Raw genomic sequence first — 23,004 nt, forward strand, 5'->3', positions numbered from 1 at the left:
AATCTCCCTTCAGGAGTAAGAATGGCTACTCTGTGAAATGTCACCAAGCATTGCAGGGAAATGATTCAGTTCCTGCATCCTGGGACAAACGTATTCAATATGGAACCAGTTTCACAGCCAATAAAACCTCTTCCAAGACAGCATGAGAGGTTAGAAGAATGTGGTTAAGAATGAATACATGCCTGTCTGAGTGTGTGCGTGCATGTGAGTCTGTGTGAGTACATGCATGCTTATATGTGTGTGTGTCTCATGGGAACAGGACAATAGGTTGAGCATTCTGAGGAAGACACCATGGGAGACTCTACTCTCAGTCTGTCCTGAGCCATGCAGTCTGCTCTGTGTTCATCTCAAGGAATCCAGGTGACCGAAGCATGTCTGTACTGGTCTAAGGTCCTGACAATTAATCTGTCACGTTATGTTGCCCAGGCTGATCTTGAACTCCTGATCTCAAGTGATCTTCCTGCCTCAGCCTTCCAAAGTGCTGGGATTACAGGCGAGAGCCACTGTGCCTGGCCACGTCTAGTGAATCTTTAAACCTAAGGGTGGTCTTAGGGATCCCTGACTCAATCATTTTCACCATCATCCTCATCAGTATGTATTGACCATTTACTATGTGTGACAACTGCCAACTGCTTTATATATTATCTCACTCAATTCTCACAACAATCCTGTAAAGTAACTAGAGTTATTCTCTCCACTACCCCACCTCTCCCTCATTTTATAGATAAGAAAACTGAGTGATCAGGTAACTTAAATAAAGCATTAAAGGTAGAGCTGGGGCTGGGTGCTGTGCCTCACGCCTGTAATCCCAGCACTTTGGGAGGCTGAGGTGGGCAGATTGCTTGAGCTTAGGAGTTTGACACCAGCCTGGGCAACATGGTGAAACCTTGTCTCTACCAAAAATACAAAAACTAGCTGGGTATGTGGTGTGCACCTGTAGTCCCAGCTACTCGGGAGGCTGAGGTGGGAGGATCACTTCAACCTGTGAGGTGGTGGTTGCAGTGAGCCGAGATTGCGCCACTGCACTCCAGCCTGGGGGACAGAGCAAGACTCTATCTCAAAAAAAAAAAAAAAAAAAAAAATAGTAGAGCTGGAATTGAAACCCAGATTCACTCTAACTCAGGGCCTGTCTCAAGCACTAAGCTAAAGCAGTTCATTGTAACTCTTCTCCCTGGCAGGACGAGATGGTTGTCTTTTCTCCTGTTTTATAGTCTGCATCTCTTATTTCCTCCCTTAAACTGAGGAATGCCTCCAGCTTTTTCCTCTTCCCTTTTAGGTGTTCTCCCTATCTCTCCCTTTCCTCTGCTCCTACAAACCTAATGAGGAAGAGATCACACAGGAGAGTTTTTAGATACAAAAGTATACATTCAATAACAGTATCAGAGAATCTCCCTTCAGGAGTACGAATGGCTACTCTGTGAAATGTCACCAAGCGTTGCAGGGAAATGATTCAGTTCCTGCATCCTGGGACAAACGTATTCAATGTGGAACCAGTTTCACAGCCAATAAAACCTCTTCCAAGACAGCATGAGAGGTTAGAAGAACGTGGTTAAGAATGAGTACATGCCTGTCTGAGTGTGTGCGTGCATGTGAGTCTGTGTGTGTACATGCATGCATGTATGCGTGTGTGTCTCATGGGAACAGGACAATAGGTTGAGCATTCTGAGGAAGACACCATGGGAGACTCTACTCTCAGTCTGTCCTGAGCTGTGCAGTCTGCTCTGTGTTCATCTCAAGGAATCCAGGTGACTGAAGCATGTCTGTGCTGGTCTAAGGCCCTGCCAACTATCTGTAGCTGAGATTTTAGCTGAACAGGCTGGAGATTTCATGTTTTCACATGTTGTGGTATATGAGCCCCAAGAAATAGAATGCAGTCTTGTAGGGCTGGTAGACGTCTCCCCAGCTCAGAGAAATCCAGGGCTGTGTATAGAGTATGGGGTTGAGCAGGCTACATTTGAATGGCTAGCGTTTGGGAGTGAACTGCCTGAGAGGAGTGGGTAAACCAGGCTGCCGGCAGCATGCAAAATGTTCAGGTGCCTCTTTTCCTTCATCAGTGGGGAGGAAGCGCTCCAGATACTGAACTAAACAGGTGGCGCTTTTAATGCTGCCAATTCTCACTGAATCTGGGCTTCTAGAAATGCAAAAGAAACAGGGAGGGAAAATGGGACGTGGGGATGTGAGAGACGCAGTGCTGTAAAGGGAGGGGAGTCTGTGGAGGGCGACCGTATTAGGGTTTGCAGCGTAGGAAGAAGGCGAAGGACGTTAGAAACTAGCCATTGATCAATCTCATAGAAATGCAGATTCTGTGAAGGACAGGCATGGCCATTTGGAATTGAGGACTGATCTAAGAATGAAGGACTTTTCCCCACTAGGGTACGATAAGATCATGCGTCAGCCTAACGTAGGACATGAGCCACTTGTTATGATTGCAAGGATTTCTTGTGAGTCATCGTGTTCCAGGCTGCCCCTTCAGAAGTGGGGTAAGCTGAAACCTACTTATAAACCTGTTCCCAAGCTGAGGTGTCTGATTTTAACTTCCAGGAGATGGAAACTGAAGCTGTTAATTGGCTCTATATGGCCTCCCACTATGGCAGCCCACATAGACCATGTTTAGTGATTACTCAACAAATACGTTTTGCTGCTGGTGATACTAAGATAACATGATTTTTTTTAAAAGTCTGACCTATTCCACATTCTCCAAGTCAGTATTTTTCTAACTTTTGAGGGTGTGGAACCCTTCATGTCTCTGAATCCTAAAGATTTTTTTTTTTTTTTTTAAATGAAATCACTGTTTCTAAGGAGAAGTCTTAATTTGAAAGTGTTAAATATGTATATCTTTAAGGGAAGTTTACTTTTTTCCCCCTTGTGGAATTTAAGATGACTGTACAAAACACATTTTCCAAGAAGTATATATTTTTCTTTCTCCCATCACCGAAAAGGAAATTACATAGAGATGATGTTTCTGGCCACACATAGTTGAGCCAGGCTGCCCTGCTGGGCTCAGAGTAGAAACCACCACCAGCAACACTGTCCTCACCAGAAATTAACCACCTGAGAAAGAGCCCATGCAAAAATGGCAGCCAGCAATGCTGTGATTAAGGTTAAACAAACCCAAACATGTTTAAAAAAAAAAAACCTTTTGACATAGTAAATGCTCATTCATACAGTATGATTATTTTTGGTAACAAACATGCCTTAGGCTTCTTGCCAATGCCTGCCTTTTTTGAAGCTAATTTACCCATGGAAATGAGGCTGCTAGTTAGAAGAACTAACTAGTTCTTCTATGTTGTTTATTCTGGCCTCGCAGGTCAACTTGATTTAATGTGGAAACACTTTTCAAGCCTTTTGGGAGAGGCATATTTTGAAGAAGTTCATTAACAGTTTATGGGTTTTTGGTGATGACTTTAACGCTAATATTTACAGAGTGACTCATATTTACACAGTATTTTTACATGCATTATTTTATTTTATTCCAAGGGAAAAGTACTGAGCGTTTTATCATCATTCTGTTTAAGAAATAGATCTAGTCAGGCTGTTATTTACCTTATGGCTATAAGGAGGTTATTAAAAGAGGAGGTCTTGAACTTTTCAATACTCATGCTCCAGTACACAGACATTCTGACTCCCTGACCTTCTTGTTCATTAGAACAAATTGTGTTTTGACAAGAGTATTCAAAGGTCCAATACAAAGACTGTTAATATCTATGTTTCTTATTTCTCTCTTTCTATATATACATTTGCATAGTACAGCATTGTGTACCAGTGTGAATCATTATATATTTCAATTAGAAACCATGTTGTCGTTTGATCAAATGTATTAAAAATGTAAATTCTGGTTGGCGTGGTGGTTCATGCCTATAATCCCAGCACTTTAGGAGGCCGAGGCGGGTGGATCACGAGGTCAGGAGTTTGAGACCTGACCAAAATGATGAAACTCTGTCTCTACTGAAAATACAAAGATTATCCAGGCATGGTGGCAGGCGCCTTAATCCCAGCTACTCAGGAGGCTGACGCAGGAGAATCGCTTGAACCCTGGAGGTGGAGGTTGCAGTGAGCCGAGATTGCACCACTGCACTCCAGCTTGGGCGACAGAGCGAGACTCCATCTCAAAAAAAAAAAAAAAAAAAAAGTAAATTCTGATATGGAGTCAGATTTGTTCCAAGATGCTTTAGAAATTGGTCTGTGTGAGCAGCCAGGCTATAAGAACTTCAGGAGGCCTGCTGTGGCTTCTAAGGGGATGAATGAATTATATTCACTAAAGGTCTAAAGAAGTAGATCTGAAGTGTGATAAAGTGTATGATAAAGACTAGGAAAATTGCTGATTGGAAGAAGGACTATCCAGGTTTCACTCGCTGATGTGAAAATAAATGATGTGGCCACACTTCTATTTTCTCTCTCAGCCTGGAGAACAATTGTAAGATTTTTCTACCAGAGAGGCAAATCAGACACAAAAGGGCCACTTCTGAGGGCTGCTTAGTCCCAAGAGACTTTGATTCTTCTGAAGCTGCCACAGGGCCTTTGCAGGAGCTGTTCTCGGCCTGGACTGTATCATTGCCAGCTTTATACTTGGTCCCCTGCTTCATTCAGACTTTGGCTCAAATGTGAACACTCTCAGAGGGAAGGCAACTTCCCCAAGAAACTATAATCAAATAATCTCACCATCACATTCTACCTCCTTTCTCTTCAATTTTCCTTCACAGTATTCAACACCACTTGGAATAATATTGTGCATTTGTTTACTTGTTTACTGTCTGGCTTCCCCCACAGAATGTAAGCTCTATGCCGGCAGAGATTGCCTTGCTCACCACTATTTTTTTAGTTCCCCAGCAGTGCCTGGTACATGGAAGGTGCTCAATAAATATGTTAGATGAATGAACAATTGCATGAAGAGTAACCAAAGTGGGATCCCATCTATGACCCCTCTAACTTCAAGAAAAGAGCAAGGCTAAGTCAGAAAGGCTTTGTTCTATGGGCTGTATTAGTATAACCCAGGGTCAGCCAAGCACTTATAATTCACAGTCACTGTCTTCCTTCCCTGCTGGACTATAAATGCCTTGAGAGCGGAGACCTGTGAGTCTGGTTCGCCACTATATTCCTGGGACCTCCAACTGTGCAGAAAGGAAGGGATCAAATGAATTTGTTGAATACCCAAGTAGGAGTTAACAAGTTGAACAGAAGAAGATGGTTCCAAGGAGAAGGAAGAGCACGGCAGAAGCCCTGAAGCAGGAGTGAGCGTCTCTGTCCTTGACATGAAGAATGGTAGAAGAAGGCAAGTGTGGCTGGGCAGGGTCATGTGTGGCTGGAGAGGTGGTGGGGTTGGACATGCTGGACTCTGAAGGTTTGTAGGCTCAGGAAGGTAAGTTAAGAAGTTTCCTGTCTCCTATGAGCAAAGGGAAGCTTTTTGCCAATGTGTGTGCTGGTGTGGCATGGTCTGCTTTGCCACACCACAAGCCTCTGGCTGCAGGGGTTGTAGGGAGACCAGCCAGCAGGCAACTTTGATCCAGGATGGAGAGATGGTAGTTAGCTTCAGGGTCACCAGAAACTAAACGCCACCACGGCAGGGGTCTCTGTTTCATTCCCTACTGTAGCCCCAGAATTGTTCTGTAGAACAATGGCTGGCACACATTAGATGCTCAACACCTGTTTGTGGGATGAATGAATAATATAGTGGTTAAGGATGGAGAAAATGGACTGGGTCAAGAAATTGTTGGGGGTAAAAATGAACAGGACATGATGAAGGACTAACTACTGAGTATGAGGGAGATAAATGCCAGGATGGCTCCTGGGATTCTTGCTTAAGTTTCTATAAGGATAGAGGAGTATTGCCGTTTTCTGCAACAGGTAATAGTAGAATAATCTAAATTTTGTGTGTTTCTTGGCCTCTGTTAAACTAAGACTCACTTCTTCCTCCCACTCCTTGGGAGGTCCCAATCAAGGCTGGCCTCTAACCAGCTTCCTCTCTATGTTGGTGAACAGTTGAGGAGACGGGGGCTGGAGGCTCGAACAAACTAACCGAAGCCTTCTCAAGTATTTGGAGAGGGCTTTCTTCTTATTGTTTCAAATATATGTGAGTTCAGTGCAATGGCTAGGAATATTGTAGGTTGCGATAAGTATGAAGGATAAATGATTATGCCAGGCACGGTGGCTCATGCCTGTAATCCCAGCACTGTGGAAGGCTGAGACGGGAGGATCATCTGAGGCCAGGAGTTCGAGACCAGCCTGGCCAACATGGTGAAACCCCATCTCTACTAAAAATACCCAAATTAGCTGGGCATGGTGGTACGCACCTGTAATCCTAGCTACTCGGGAGACTGAGGCAGGAGAATCTCTTGAACCTGGGAGGTAGAGAGTGCAGTGAGCTGAGATTGCAACACTGCACTCCAGCCTGGGCAACACAGCAAGACCTTGTCTTCAAAAAAAAAAAAAAAAAGGATAAATGATCATTCTCCATATGGCCTAAGTAGCCTTAATAACAAGGGGTTTTTTATTGAAAAGTTAAACATTCTGTCCTGCCCTAGCCCCTTAAATTTATTCCAGTAGCTGTAGATAAAGATCAAGAGTTTGTAGGATAAACGAGTTTGGCCAGGTATTTTCTTTTTGTGTTTAAGCAACTGTTTTTTGAGTGATGTTTCATGGGATACTTTTCTCATGAAATTCCCAGTCCAGATTTCTCCGCGACTGAGGCTCAGTAGAGTCATTCCCAATTTCTTTCTTTCTTTATTTTTTCAGACAAAGTCTCACTCTATCACCCAAGCTGGAGTGCAGTGGCGCGATCTCGGCTCACTGCAAACTCCGCCTCCCGGGTTTACGCCATTCTCCTGCCTCAGCCTCCCGAGTAGCTGGGACTACAGGCACCCGCCACTGTGCTCGGCTAATTTTTTGTATTTTTAGTAGAAATGGGGTTTCACTGTGTTAGCTAGGCTGGTCTCGATCTCCTGACCTCGTGATCCGCCTGCCTCAGCCTCCCAAAGTGCTGGGATTACAGGCGTGAGCCACCGTGCCCGGCCGTCATTCCCAATTATATTGTACAAATCTTTCAAAGACTTATATTAGGGATATCTGGATTTTATTAAATGAGTTTACAAATAAGATATATTGTACACATAAACATATATAAATTAAAGGATGGTTAAAAGTGTACACACACACACACATGCACACTCACACATGGTTATAGTTAGTTCTGGTTGGTGGGATTATGGCTGATTTTGACTTCACCTTATTCTTTTTTTTTTTTTTTTTGAGATGGAGTCTCGCTCTGCCACCCAGGCTGGAGTGCAGTGGCCAGATCTCAGCTCACTGCAAGCTCCGCCTCCTGGGTTTACGCCATTCTCCTGCCTCAGCCTCCCGAGTAGCTGGGACTACAGGCGCCCGCCACGTCGCCCGGCTAGTTTTTTGTATTTTTTAGTAGAGATGGGGTTTCACCGTGTTAGCCAGGATGGTCTCGATCTCCTGACCTCGTGATCCACCCGTCTCGGCCTCCCAAAGGACTTCACCTTATTCTTTTGAGCATTTTCTAATTTTCCCATCATGGACGTGTGTTACTTTTACAAAGACAAAATGCAATGCATGTTATTAAAAGGAGGTCTAAAATAGCAAACACAGGTTATAACATGAAGTGATATTTATAAACCATGTATCTGCAAGTATTTTAGAAAATGCTAGGTTATTCTAACATTGAGCATTTGATTGATGGGCACAAATTAATAGATGATTTATATCTGCAAAGATGTGTTAGTCTTATCAAGAAACCATCAGACTTGAGAGGAAATACGGTTTCATCATATGGACCAGGTAGCTAAGAAACTAAGTCCCAAATGGTAAATGAAATCGAAGTGTTTCACTTCTCACCATCGTATGTGACAGAGCTACTTTGTCAGACAACCGGACTATTCAAAATAGCCTGAAATCTTAGACGTGAAGGAATTCATTTTTTAGGAGCCAGACCATTGGAAGACTGAAAACATTAACCTCAGGCAAGAAAGGAAGATTAGAAATATCTTTTTGTTTGTTGTGTTTTTTAGTTTTCTTAATCTGCCCCATTCCAGAAAAGGGTATTTATTATTGCAAAATGTGAATGAGAACATTTTTAAAAGTCAGAAGTGCTTATGCTTTTGGGGTATGAGATGATACCATTCCACAGTGACCGTATCACCAGCAGAGTCAGGAACCGGCAGATGACTGACCTCTAGGCCAAGATCCGCACGGAGGAGTTCCTGGAGTGGGTGGACGGTGCTGGTTTCCCCGCCCTGCCCATCTGAGGAGGGACGGGCCGGAGGCAGGTAATTGTAATCATTGCTGTACACAGTGGAATCAGATAAGGATCAGATCCATAGACTGGGAGAAGACTTGGAGAGAAATTACAGGGTGACTGGTATTATTGGAGTATAAGAAATATTGTTGAATTAGATTTGAAGATGGAAATAGGAATAGGTTATGTAGGAGAAGGAAATTAATAATTATGAGACTTCCTTTTAAGCAATATTTTTATAAGATCTTTTCACTCTATGGTCGGCTATTTTGAAGAGGTCAGTTAAGTATTTGGGCTTCTTTTAATATCGATTTGAAAATTAGAAATTTTCTTTTAAGAAGCAGAGAATCAACTCTTTTCTCTCTGAGAGGCCATCTATTATAGTGAAGCCAGGCAGCCTGGTTTTGAATCTTAGCCCCCAAGTACTAGGTGTGTGATCTTGGGAAAGTTATTGCACCTGTTTCCTCAATAGTAAAATGAAGAAAATACCAGTAGTTACCTGATAAGAGTTGCAGTAATGACTAATATGCGTAAAATGTTTAGTGTGGTGCTCAGTCAATACTACCTGGTATTACTTAAATTAGGATGCTTAGGAAATTGGCAAAGGCTAGGCTCCATGACCTCTGGAAAGTTACCTGCTGTAACCTTCAGCAGGTGGGATTTGCCATGTGTGTATCCACATGGATAACTCCCTAGGCCTCTCCCTCCTGGGCTGGGAGGCATTGGTATGAAACAGAATGAAGGAGGAAGGGCCGGGTGTGGTGGCTCACGCCTATAATCCCAGCACTTTGGGAGGCCAAGGTGGGCGGATCACGAGATCAGGAGATCAAGACCATCCTGGCTAACACGGTGAGATCGAGACCATCCTGACTAACATGGTGAAACCCCATCTCTACTAAAAAAATACAAAAAATTAGCCGGGTGTGGTGGCAGATGCCTGTAGTCGAGCAGGAGAATGGTGTGAACCCGGGAGGCAGAGGTTGCAGTGAGCCAAGATTGCGCCACTGCACTCCAGCCTGGGTGACAGAGCGGGACTCTGTCTCCAAAAAAAAAAAAAAAAGAGAGAATGAAGGAGAAAGGCAGTAGCTCGCAATGGGATCACCCTACCTCTAAATGACAGGCAGTCTGTGTCTACTCTCTGTATAGGGAACACAGAAAGTGACATTATCAAATATGGCTATATGACACATGGATTTCTGTGTGTGTGTGTGTGTGTGTTTGTTTTTGTTGAAGAGCAGGATGGAATTGGTAGGATAGAGAGAGAGAACACTTAACCACTGTTTGGAGAAATCAATCAGTTGCTTTCCATTTAGCTATTAGTTTTTGCAGCAATTTTTATATATATATAAAATACATCAAAAATTACTACATGTATACAAGGTGTATATATATATGTGTGTGTGTGTATGTGTGTATATATACATATAAAATATACTTTTTATTATTTTTTATTTTTTTGAGACAGAGTCTCACTCTGTCGCCAGGCTGGAGTGCAGTGGCGCGATCTTGGTTCACTGCAACCTCTGCCTCCTGAGTTCAAGCGATTCTCCTGCCCCAGCCTCCTGAGTAGCTGGGACTACAGGTGCATGCCATCATGCCTGGCTAATTTTTTTGTATTTTTAGTGGAGACGGGGTTTCATCAAGTGATCCAGATGGTCTCGATCTCCTGACCTCATGATCTGCCTGCCTCGGCCTCCCAAAGTGCTGGGATTACTTGTGTGAGCCACCGTTCCCAGCTGCAGCATGATATTAATAAATTATCCTACTTCAGGTTGCTGAGATGATCAAATTAACACTTGGGAAACACTTTTTTAAACGTCAAAAATTACTACGTATATACAAGGTGTATTTGTGTGACTTGCTTTTTTCATTTCATAATTTGATTAGCTAGACACAGATTAGGTTATACATTTACCCAAGAGGTCTGAGAAGCAGGAAATAGACAAATCATCTTTTAGGAAAATAAACAATTCCCTACCATTTCTGTGAATCGATCTGCACAGGCCATTCGAACCCGTTCTGGCGTTGCTGGGCTCTGCACCATGAAGTCCTCAGCAATGTCTCTTTCTCTTCGCACTGTGGCCACAGCGTCAGCAATGGCAAAGAACACAGATGACCCCAGGAACATCCCAGACTCCCCGAGGCCCTGTAAGAAGGCACACTGGTTTAAGAAATTTCTATACTACACTACAAGTTTCTAGAGGGTAGGGACCAGGCCTTGTTCACCCATTGTATCCCCAACCCCTGCACAGTGTTTTGTACACAAAATCTTCTCAATAAATGTTTGTTGGCTGACTTACTGACTGAATCAGAAGCTTGAGTATTCTTAAAAATCTCAGCATAGGCCGGGCACAGGGGCTCACGCCTGTAATCCTAGCACTTTGGGAGGCTGAGGCGGGCGGATCACGAGGTCAAGAGATCAAGACCATCCTGCCCAACATGGCGAAACCCCGTCTCTACTAAAAATACAAAAATTAGCTGGGTGTGGTGGCGTGCGCCTGTAGTCCTAGCTATTTGGCAGGCTGAGGCAGAAGAATTGCTTGAATCCAGTAGTCGGAGGTTGCAGTGAGTCGAGATCATGCCATTGCACTCCAGCTGGGTGACAGAGTGAGACTACATCTCAAAAAAAAAAAAAAAAAAAAAATTCCCAGCATAGTCAGAGTTTCCCAGATCTTGAAATCTTGAATCCTGTCTGGGTTAAATTTTGTTCCGTAGGTAGGGGGTGTTTGTGTATGAGTGCCTTTGTGTAATAATGGGAAAGTACCCTACTTAATAAAACACATTCAATGGATTCAACTAGCCAGCTTTATCAGCAGAGAGAAAAATGCCTTTTTAAACTCCAGGGTCAGGATAGGCATGGTACTCTAGAAGAAAGAGTGCAGACTTTGATACCAGATGAAAGATTGTAAACCCATCATCTGCAAGGAGCAGGCAGGTATTGTCAATGAGTGATGCAGGCAGGTGAAGGACAATAAGGAGCAGTGGAAAGTAAGGTGAGGAAGAGCACCCCCATGTCCTATCTACAAGGGGCAGCTGTTCTTTGGTTGTAGCTAGTTGTTGCCTTTCCAAGGATGCAGCCAAAATTACCAGATCATCCATTTTCTCAAGAGAATTTAGGTATCTGTATTTTAATGTAAAATTCCCCAACTTGTAAAAACACCGTGTAGGCCAAAGAAAAGTAAATCTTCAGGCTAGATTTAGCCAGTAGGCCACCAATTTGCGACCTTTGAGTTAGTGAGACTGAGTCTGAATCCTGACCCTAACTCCCCGTGTTTCTCTGGGTAAGTGAGATCATCTTCTCTGTTCCTTTGTCAGTGAAGTGTGGGCAGGGATGCCTAGGGTGTTGCAAGGATCAGGAAACACAAAAGCACCTAGCACAGCTCCTGGTACCTGGTAGCTCTCTGTCGTTTTTACATAGTACCCTCCATGTGGGACCGGCAAACCCCTGATTTTCCTGAGTGTCTGCTTGTAAGTGACTGTCTGCAACTACAAGGACTCAAGGGTCCTGTCTGCCCTGTGTTACTCTTGGTGGTTTAAAAGCTGCTCTCTGTGGGCTCTTAGCTCCCTTTTGCCTTTGCCCCTTAGAGTGATTTCCAGTCCAATGAGAATCCAAAGGCCCCATTGATTGTCCTTCCTTTCAGGTTTGCCCTGACCTCATCACTATAGGTCTAGAGGAAGTTCCTGGCGTTCCTGGGCTGACAGTGGGATCCAGTTTGGACATGATGACATTTCTACAGATGTAGTTGGATAGTTTTTGTTTTTTTGGAGGATGGGTACTAGCAAGAAGTCTCCCAAAAGATCTTATTTATTTATTACTCAGACTGGTCTTAAATTCCTGGGCTCAAGCAATCCTCTGCTTTAGCCTCCTGAGTAGCTGAAGCTACAGGTGTGCACCACCATGGCTGGGAAAGATTTTAAAGTCTTAAGAGGAGTCAAGAAACTTTAACAATACATCTCAAACCTAGATGAAGTTTTTACTCTGAGGGTGGTTTTCACGTCATCTGCATAGAGCAAGGCAAACAAATAATATTTATTTTAATTTGCAGTTTCATTACTTTAGCAATTACTAAGGGTTGATGTCTTTGCTTTCTGATGCTATTAACATTTTGTGCCAGATAATTCTTTGTAGTGGGGGCGGGGGCTGCCTTATACAAAATCACCTCCCCCACCTCCCCCACCCCAAATTGAGACCCACTGTTCTAGATGCATTGCTGGGTATGGTAAGGACCCTGAGCCCCTCTGAGGTGAGTGATTTGTCTAAGACCACGGGGAGGGGATAGGGCTGTGGCAGGAACCTAGGTCTTCTGCGACCTTAGTCCAGGGTTCTGTCCATGCTTCCACTGCTAGTATTTCAGTCACATTGCACCTCCAATCCTGTTTAATATTATAGTCTTCACGGTCTTAAGTAAAAGTGTTATTCTATTAAGAAGTCAAAGCTTTTTGGCAAGTTTTAGAGTTTTCAGTGAAAGAGGAAATTATTAAAATCCTTGGCCCATGATTGCCATGGGTGATTCATCTCCAAATTCTAGCAGTCTATAGTGATTTGTTCCTGATGACAGTTAACATTGACTTACTATTTTGTCTGCCTGCTTTCATTTGCCATATGCTACCCGATCCATGACACTGTGCAGTGGTAGGTTTGGGTGCTTACCTTAGATGAATAGATGGTTAGTGGGGTTTGTGATGATGGCAGCAAGGAGACCTTGAACTCCTCTGGGACATCAGTGATGGTTGGAATTTTGTACTCATCTGGGCTCCGAAAGTACAGGACACCTTCTGGGGAGTATTTCAGTCCATTCCCTGAATAAACGAACCTTCAATCTGGAAGGGGACAATTTCAAGCTTTGTGACATTGTGTCATTTTTAGAAGGCCTTTACCTACCCTGAGATGACTCCCAGGAAGGGGCATCCTCCCAGATGGGCCAGCACCTACCTGCCCAATATCAATGGCCGGATTTAGGCTGCAACATGCATCCATGATGATGTCCGTTCTGATTTTCTGCCCAAAATAAAAATTACCTCACCAAAAATCTTGAATTAAAAGTATCGTTTTCAGGTGTACTCAAATGGTCTCCAGTTTTTCCAGAATTCCTGCTGGCTAATTAACACTGCATTGAACCCTGTCAACATTAGAGCTGTTAAGATGCCTGCTGAAGTCTTCAAATTGAGTGCCAGGACTGTCCATGACCCTGGAGGATCTCATGCATTCATGGTTTTGACTCCTCTTAAGTGACTCCAAAGTCCATGACATGCTAGTGTGTCTGAGTGAGTCACTTGGTAAATAATTGTTGTGCCTGATTGTTCATCTGATTCTCAACCTGAATTTGTTATTGGAATATAATTTATGAGCTCATGTAGTCCTCATGATAATCTGTGGCAGGTGGTACTATTGCCATTTTACTGTGAAAATCCTAGAGCCATACTGGCATGTATGAGTTTGTGGATTTGCAAGATCTTGGAAGGTATTCAGAGCAAGTGTCAAGACCACCTTTGATTTGCTAATCTACTTCCTTCTCTGAGAAGCACCACATTAATCTGGCCCTTGTTTTGGCACTGGGTATGGGCCTGCAGGTTGTTAAGGAGCCACTAAAAGCCTCTAAGTGCCTGTGGCCTATCTCCGGAGTATCTCAGGGCTTCCCTTCTGCCCCCATTTTCCAGTGCTTGTTCTGACAAGATCATCATTCTCTGTTTGGGCTCAATACCTCGGTTCCTACTTTCTCTCTAGCTCTTTGGACTTGGCAATTCTCTTTTGACTCAAACCTTGGCCTCTTGGACAACCTACTCTGGCCATTGGGACCAGCCTTCATCTATCCTCAACCTGGATAGGGAGGGAGATTGGACACACCTCAGAGTGGACCTTCAGTTTACTTCTACCTTGAAACCTGGTGTGTTTTGCACTGTAAGTGCTGGGCAGTGGAAAGAGATGGCTGTGCACTAACACTGAGTTGATGGATGATTTAGTTCACCAACCACAAATGGCCAGCCGCAATAAACCTGTCATTGAATTGCTCTGATTTCTCTTTAGTTAAAAGAAGTTTTGCCTCATTAAGAAATAAACTATTTAAAGGGATCAAAGTAATACTGAAATTATTGAACCTTAAACTGTAAATGTAAACTGAAAGGCACAGAAAAGACCAAATTTTGACTTTTGTAGCGTCATAAATTCTGGAAGATCCCCAGAAGTTTCATTTCTTTAGGGATTTATACCAAGGCCCTTGGGTTAAATTGCATCCTTTATAATGCAAGTTGTTAATTTTGGGTTAAGCATGATTCCCTGTCTCCAACGGGTGGTTTCTTGGCTGTTCAATTAAATAGAAAATATAAAAATTATTTTCATACCTCTCTTCCTCCAAAATGTGTTTCAGTAACACTTTTTGGATAATTGACTTTGGAGAAACAGCACATTGCTATGTGCTTTCAAAATGTTTGCTCAAGACTATTTACTAAGTTAGTTATTCCTTCAGATTAGAAAATGTGTCTTTTCTTTATAAATAGAAGCTTTTTTTTGGGAGAAAACTTGGAAAGTGATTTTGTTGTCTAAATGAAATAAAAAATTTAATACATTTTAGACTGTCATCAGCAATTCCTTTTTGACTACTATATTGTCTTTTTACATGGAAATTCAGGATTAGGCTAGATCTCTGGACCTTCCCATGGAATTGAAAGAATCTTGTTATAAGAGAATGACATAATGAAATTGGGCTATTTACTATACAACACACTGTTGTTGTTGTTTTGACTTGCCAAGAGGAAAGTTAGACTTGACTTACCTCGTGAGCACCTGTCAGGCAGTCAATTTCAACCTCAGAACAGGCAGCTCCATAGACATAGTAAGGAAATGGGTCCCCCACCCCCTTCTCCCAGTCCATGAAGGCCTTGTAGCCCCTGAGGGAAGAAATAAAGCCTTTTAGCTTGAGTGGGGGAGATCCAATGTTGATTTATTTTAAAAGTTACCAAAGTTTTTTTTTTTTTTTTTTAATTTAATTATTTTTTTTTTTGAGACGGAGTCTCACTCTGTCGCCCAGGCTGGAGTGCAGTGGCTGGATCTCAGCTCACTGCAAGCTCCGCCGCCCGGGTTCACGCCATTCTCCTGCCTCAGCCTCCTGAGTAGCTGGGACTACAGGCGCCCGCCACCTCGCCTGGCTAGTTTTTGTATTTTTTAGTAGAGACGGGGTTTCACCGTGTTAGCCAGGATGGTCTCGATCTCCTGACCTCGTGATCCTCCCGTCTCGGCCTCCCAAAGTGCTGGGATTACAGGCTTGAGTCACCGCGCCCGGCCAAAAGTTACCAAAGTTTTATGGTAGTGTTTCATTTTTCTTCCCAGAGAGGGCACAAATACAGTCTCCCACTACCACAAATTATGCAGTTGAGTTTCCTACATTTGGAGAAATCACAGGGGTCAGCATTTCTGCAGTAAAATAGGTAAGATAAGCCTCACTCAAGGAAAACCACCTTCGGGATCATGGTATCTCCCCTGCCGGGTAAGTATAGCATTTCATTTGATTTATGTTCATTTTAATTGCCTTTTAAACTCATCAAAGAGGATATTCCTTGTGGCACAGTTAGGATGTCAGAAAGAGGGAGAAGCCAGTAGATTGTCTGGGACCGGACCTCACAGTGTGCCTGTATCTTGACCACAAAGGATTTAAGCGTTAGCCTGCCTGCCCACTGAGAACCTCGGTTGAATTTTATAAGTGGTCCCTCTGGAACCACTGTTCCCAGAGGGACCCCATGGATAGTGCTAACCAAACTCACAGGGAGCCGATGGTAATTCAGGGTTGGTAAAAAAGGACTAGTGATTCAATGCATTAATCTATAATAGAAGATGTATTCAGATAGAGGGCTGGTTTACTCTCTTCTTGGGTAACTGAACTTAGGAATTTAGAACTCATTATGTATTAAGGCTCTGGGCTGGGCTATTATCTCCTTATTTCCTCATTCTTCATGAGGATTTGCTTTACTGTTTCGTGTGTGTGTGTGTGTGTGTGTGTGTGTGTGTCTATTGTTTGGTGGTTTGTCTGATCAGACTGTAAAACTAATGTCACATGCTTCTTGAATTTGACAATGACTGGTGATTATCATCCTACCCATTCTCCGTTGTCTAGTAAGGAGCTTCAAAATAGACAGGTTTTATGGTAAAGGAAGGGAGATTTGTAAAATTGAGATGCAAGTCATTTCTAATGTTAATATATTTTTACTACTCACAATAAAGAATAGTAAATGATTAGATGTTGTAAATAATGATTAAATAAATAGTAAATAATGATTATAATGATTAGATGTTGTAAGTCAAGCATCTAATCTTTTTTTCCCCAATAAGGGTGTTTTATTGTTTAATTTTTTTTTTTTTGACATAACTGAAAGGCCTATGTGAAATCATAGAATTTTGGGCCTAGAAGGGACCTCAGCAGTCACATAATAAAAATGTATTTTACAAATGAGGGACCTGCGGCCCAGAGTTGAGGCAGTTTAGGTAGTCAAGAAAGTGACCATGTTCTCTGGACGCAGCACCAGCACTGTGGTGACAGCACAATCAACACGAAAGCCTCAGCATTTCCATTGTAATTGCACTCATTCAAGCAAAGCTATCTTCAGTAGGGAATTTCCCATGTAGAGAACATGGACACTTTGACTTTACCTGTCCTCAAACTGACCCTTTGCTTATTTTAATAGTAAAACACACACCTCTGGGTGGAGACTGAAGATACTAATGAGACATGTAATGTATGAGCAAGCATGTACAGCTGCACATGTGCACCTAGAAGACCATCCAGAACATGCTTACTAGTAACACCTCTTCCCACCTCTTTATGAATAATCATGTAAAACCCCCATAAAGGGAGCATCTGCGATGCTAGTCTTTGCTGTCTCATCCTTACGGACAGCCTGCCCTGAATTCTCTCTCAGGGTGTACTGTCTACTCTGCACCTCATTTTCAAAATATTCTTTTTTTTTTGCAATAGATTACTCAATGCTGCACATCTTTTGCTGTGTGTCTCTTTTTGTTTGCTGTGTCTCTTGTTTAAATTCTTTTAAACTAAGAAGACAAGAACCAAAGTATCACAACAGCCATCAACAGTTATTGAGTTATGTCGTATTTTCTCAGCTACATCAAGATATCATTGTGATGTTTACCTGAAGTATCCAGTGGCTGAGAGACTGATTCTTTGTTCAAATGCAGCTTCTATCTGCAAAATGGGCATATTTAGTTAAAGCAAAACAAATATACCATCTGCTAGTTGAAGACAGAAATGTCCAATCTAAAACTGACATCTCATCATTGTTGCTGGTACTTTGCTACCAATAATAGAACTCATAATCATATTATTTTTCCATAACTGGCACACTAACAATTTCCTTCTGATTGAGTTTAGAAGTCTGGGTTGAACAAACATAAAACAGAATCCTGCTGCACATCCATGAGATAGGGGCTCAGTGCACAAGGTATTTGGACTTCATTTCTAAATGTTAGAACTTTATAGTAAGCATGTGTGTAAATGTGAAATAATTGTTCTAATGAAAAAAGTCATAGGATATTGCAAAGTTGGATTAAGTTAGTCGTCTCCTTTGAGCCATATTCAACAGTAAATAGGCCTTTTAGTTTTCTTAACCTACCTAAAACATCATGCGCACGTGTGTGTGTGTGTGTGTGTGTGTGGCTTAGGAAGGCTCATTCTTTTGCTCTTATTTCTTACTTAAGCAGAGTGTATTCTTCATACACTTCTATTTCTCCTTCCAGTGATTGCTATTTCCTGTGTGCTTTCTCCATACACACCTGGTACACATCCTGGAGTAGCCTCCTCAACCTTTAGAGATCCTGCCTGTTTGCAGAAATCCACTCAACTGGGGAAGAAGCAGGGGGCATGCTCCATCACTGTGACACTTAGAGGAACTGTCTCTGTGTGTGATGGCTGTGCATAGTGCTGTCTCAGTACTGGTTTAGATTGTTTTCTCATTTGTAGTAACAAAGGGAGTGGAACACTTACCCAGTCTTCCCATGTACCTTCCGGATGTTTCTTGATGGGCTCAAGGCGTTTCAGAAGGATCTGACAAGCATTCTGGAAGTAGTAAAGAATGGAATCCACATTAGAGAAGAGCCCAGTGGTTCTGGTGGTTACGATTTGTGTGAACAAATGTTCATTGATTAGGTCAGCAAGTGCTATGGAGTGCGTGATCCTGAAAACTCAGGAACGCAACTCCTGCCCTTGACAACAGTATTGGTTACGGAGGTTTTTTTTTCTCCTTCCTGTCTTACTTCCTGTGAAAATATGGGTTCAGCTGAATTTCTACTTTCAGATCCTCTTTCTTAGAATATTCAGGTTCTTAATTTCTCTCTCTCTCTCTCTCTCTTTTTTTGGTTTGTTTTTTTGAGACAGGGTCTCAGTCTGTCAACCAGGCTGGAATGCAGTGGCACCATCTTGGCTCACTGCAACCTCGACATCTGGGCTCAAGCAGTCCTCCCACTTCAGTCTCCTGAGTAACTGGGACTCCAGGCACTCACCACCAAGCCTGGCTGATTTTTGTCTTCTTTATGGAGATGGGGTTTCACCATGTTGCCCAGGCTGGTCTTGAACTCCTGAGCTCGAGCCATCTGCCTACTTCAGCCTCCCAAAATGCTGGGATTACAGGCATGAGCCACTGTGCCTGGCCCCTTAGCATTTTTTTTTCCTACATCTTCTGTATTTTTGTATATTTCTCTCTTTTTTTTTTTTTTGAGATGGAGTCTTGCTCTGTCACCAGGCTGGAGTGCAGCAGCACGATCTCGGCTCACTGCAACCTCTGCCTCCTGGGTTCAGGCGATTCCCCTGCCTCAGCCTCCCAAGTAGCTGGGACTACAGGCATGTGCCACCACGTCTGGCTAATTTTTTGTATTTTAGTAGAGACGAGGTTTCACCGTGTTGGGCAGGATGGTCTTGATCTCCTGACCTCGTGATCTGCCCGCCTTGGCCTCCCAAAGTGCTGGGATTACAGGCGTGAGCCACGGCACCCAGCCATGTTTATTCCAAATGGAATAAACATCCTATTTTCATTCAAATTTGTGCTTTCCAGTCTGTAACAATGACATGCCAGAATCCCCCTGTGTCTGATCTCACCCTCCATCTGTTCATTCAACCACCATCAAACTAATACAATAAAGGCCTTGGCTTTGGGTATGAAATGAGAAAACAATTAAATTTACTTTATAATGACCTAGATCCACAAAGTTTCTGATCTTTAACAGAAACCTAAAACTTAATACTCTAGAAGATGGATTGACACTTATTTTGGGCTGACAACTCCCATACACTCTGTGCTGTTCCTCTCTTGTGTTTGACCCTACTCCACATTAGATCTCATGCATTTGAGGTTTCTTACACATTTGTTCCCAGCAAAAAAGAGTCTTTGCTTTTTGATTCCTTAAGTGGTATCACCACAAAATTGGACTGATTTGAAAGGGGTTCCTACTGGTGGTATCATTGTAGCATTCTGGGAAAATATGGCTCACCACAATATCCCAGTGGAAAAGTGAACAGTTTGCAACAGAAACATGACAAATAGATATATTTCAAAAGTACATGCAATCAGATATTTGAATTAAGGAATATGAAGTCATGATTCTATTCTGAGACAGTGAAAATTTAGCACTTTTAAAAAAATATCAGTTAAAAAAATATCAGTACAAAGAAAAGCTCTAAGTACTCGGTAAAATACCACTGAAGACAATGCTTCCATTGCACCCTGTCTTCTTGGCTGGGTCTGCCTGCCTATTTGCCTGCAAGAACTTGGTTATGCTGGAAGAAACTTGCGCAGCTCTGCATTACTTGGCAATCAGATTTCTTCTTGCTGTGTCTCCTAGGATCAGAGACTGCCTGTTCACCAAAATCCGTTCTCCCCTTCTTCCATATCAGCTGGACATACGGTTTCCCACTACTCTACATTTCCCAACCTCCATTGCAGTTAGACATAGCCCGAAACTGGTTCTGCTAATGGACTGTGAGTGGAGGTTGCATCACTTCCAGATCTGGCTCAGAGTCTTCCACACCGGCTCCTCCATACTCACTAGAATGATGACACCCATGGCGACTTGGCACGCCACATGTTGAAGATGGTGGAGCCTCCATCAATTTGGGTGCTCAAATGACCAAACAATGCTCGGGACTGATATGCATACAAGACAGGGACTTTTACTGTGTTTGAGCCTTTACATTTTGCATCTGTCATCTCAATTTAGCCTACTCCAAATACACTCTCCCAATATTTTAGTTATCCCAGACTATGTTTAGTGACACAGATGACTTCTCTGAAGTCAACTATTGTACCTGTATCTAGCCATAAAAACCAGAGATGTGGGAGAGGCACACCAAGGAGAGACAGGAAGACTCACCTGCACAGCTCTGCCATTGACATCTGCACCGATAGACGCTGCTGTAGCAATTGTATTAGGTACTGTTGCTGTGCTCGTTTCAGAGATGTGCATACAGGACATGGGTATTTTTAACTCACGGCTGGCCACCTATGATTAACAAATATTTTCAAGTCCAGCAAGGACTTCTATGAATATTTGAATCATCATTTTTCTTAATAAAAATGATTTGTTATTACATCCATGATACCCTTTTAAGACTAAAATAATTTATAAGCATCAAAACTACTTTTTTTGTAAGGCCTCATGCTGATTTTTACAGTGTTTTCTTGGTAATATTCCACAGTGGTTCTTTTCAAATTTAGTCCATTTAGAATGTTAAGAATTTCCTTTTTTCTGAGTTTTAAATGTGTAGGAAGTAGGCCAAATTGAGATTTTTAGGCACTTATTTGGTTCAGTGGCAGGAAGAAAAAGAGGAATGGAGGGAGAGAGAGAGAGAGAGAGGGGGAAGACTGAGATGAGATTGCTCAGAATTTGGTCTGAAATCTCTCGATATCAGTATCAGATGAACTTGGAACGACCCTGAGGTCCTTTTTCTTGCTCTTATCCTCCCCACTTTTTTTCTATTTGTTCTCCCTTGCTTATATTCCTCCAGTATTTGCTGTTCATTTTTTCTGTTTTTTAAAAATATTTTTAAAAAGATTATTATTATTATTTTAGAGATGGAGTCTCACTGTGTTGCCCAGGCTGATCTTGAACTCCTGGACTCAAGTGACCCTCCTGCTTCAGCCTCCTGAGTAGCTGGGACTACAGGTGCATGCACTGCACCTGGCTTCTTTTCTGTTCTTTTCCTTCCAGTTTCTCTAGCAAACACATGTGGAGATGAAGATATTTAATCAAGAAATGAAAAAGAAAGAAATGAAAGAGAAGAAAGGACAAGGAAAAAACATTATTTTGGCTTCTCTTGTCTTTTTGTTTTTGCAAAAAGCACCTTCTCAAGATATCCTGTTCCCAAATGCTAATCTTCGGACTAATGTCATTCAATATGAAGTTTCTCAAGAAAGATGCAAAATGAAAAAAAGGGATGACTTTGTTGTTTCTTGGTGGTGAAAATCCAAAGGGAATTTATTGGTTCGTATAACTGGGCAGGATAGATGGAGCTAGTGTGAAGTACATGTGTATCTAGGGGCTTTGTGGTCTCATCAAGGTCTCCTCTCAGCCTCTCAATTTGCTTTTCTTTCTGCGATGGCCACACCATTGACATCAGTAAACAGGTTCCATCCATGGCACAGAACTGCCTGTGGCGGCCCCTGCCCTATAGTATAGTACCTAAACAGCCACAGGGGAAAGATGGCTCCTTTCTCCCAACATCTACACATCAATCCCAGGAAAGGCTCTGAGTGGCCTTGCTTGAATCATGTGTCCTTTCCCAGAGTCAGTGGGATTCCGGAACCCTGACTGACCAGAGGCGGGTCTTGTGCCTAGATGTGCAGCAGGTGTGGGAGTAAGGGTGGGGATGGAGCTGAAAGGTACTCGAATTGGGGAGTCTTTCAGAAATCTATGGCATGTGAGAGGTACAGCACTCCAAATGACCTAAGGGGCTGGATGGTCAAAAGCTACAGATGCACGCTATAACAATCTAATACATGGCCGGGCGTGGTGGCTCAAGCCTGTAATCCCAGCACTTTGGGAGGCCGAGACGGGCGGATCACGAGGTCAGGAGATCAAGACCATCCTGGCTAATACGGTGAAACCCTGTCTCTACTAAAAAGTACAAAAAAAAAACTAGCCGGGGGAGGTGGCGGGTGCCTGTAGTCCCAGCTACTCGGGAGGCTGAGGCAGGAGAATGGCATAAACCCGGGTGGCAGAGCTTTCAGTGAGCTGAGATCCGGCCACTGCACTCCAGCCTGGGTGGCAGAGCGAGACTCCGTCTCAAAGAAAAAAAAAAAATCTAATACATTTGTCACAGGGTTATTTAAAGAATTGTTCTTGTTTTCTCCTGAGATTACATTCTTACTAATTGGTGTGTATGTATGTGTGTGAAATATCTTATAAAACTTGTAGGATGATGGCTGTTGATGAAATACTCATCCTTACTTGTCAAAATAAAACATTAGCAACCTAATATTGTTGTCTAAAATGTAAACATTAAAACTACAAAAGCTGAGAAACTCCTGCCCCTGGTTGCCTGCTTGGAGCTCCCACCACAGGGCTCCATGGGTTTCTTGTGGCGTTTTCACTAATGATCACCCCCATCCATGAACCCTGGCCAAGCTCCAGGACTATCTGCATACACATGGGATTTCTGCCACCTCAGCCTTTCTATTTGATATGTAAGAAGCCTTCCAACTAAATAGTCAAGATCTCAGTGTTTGAATACAGGGAGTCAGCATTTACCCTAAGAGATGAA

At 42.8% G+C, this 23,004-nt stretch overlaps 1 protein-coding gene, 1 long non-coding RNA gene and 1 other non-coding gene across 3 annotated transcripts in view; 1 reads left to right on the top strand and 2 right to left on the bottom strand.

Moving 5' to 3' along the window:
* The window catches only part of LOC117095237, a 46,983-nt gene that overhangs the window by 21,967 nt on the left and 2,012 nt on the right, over positions 1 to 23,004 (top strand). The gene's annotated exons all lie outside the window — the stretch shown is intronic.
* Positions 1 to 23,004, bottom strand: part of LOC117095234 (aldehyde oxidase 2-like) — an 82,101-nt gene that overhangs the window by 6,033 nt on the left and 53,064 nt on the right. The window contains 8 exon segments of the mRNA XM_033232021.1: positions 10,230 to 10,397; positions 12,903 to 13,045; positions 13,048 to 13,072; positions 13,185 to 13,250; positions 15,022 to 15,136; positions 17,387 to 17,439; positions 18,238 to 18,309; positions 20,616 to 20,744. Coding sequence (XP_033087912.1) covers positions 10,230 to 10,397; positions 12,903 to 13,045; positions 13,048 to 13,072; positions 13,185 to 13,250; positions 15,022 to 15,136; positions 17,387 to 17,439; positions 18,238 to 18,309; positions 20,616 to 20,744 — 771 coding nt within the window.
* On the bottom strand, positions 15,572 to 15,740 carry LOC117095502. Its single transcript, XR_004442037.1, has one exon. It is a non-coding gene; the product is annotated as a U1 spliceosomal RNA (small nuclear RNA).

The sequence above is a fragment of the Trachypithecus francoisi genome, unplaced genomic scaffold (assembly GCF_009764315.1).
Source record: "Trachypithecus francoisi isolate TF-2019V2 unplaced genomic scaffold, Tfra_2.0 Lachesis_group13, whole genome shotgun sequence".
NCBI classification, from domain to species: domain Eukaryota; kingdom Metazoa; phylum Chordata; class Mammalia; order Primates; family Cercopithecidae; genus Trachypithecus; species Trachypithecus francoisi.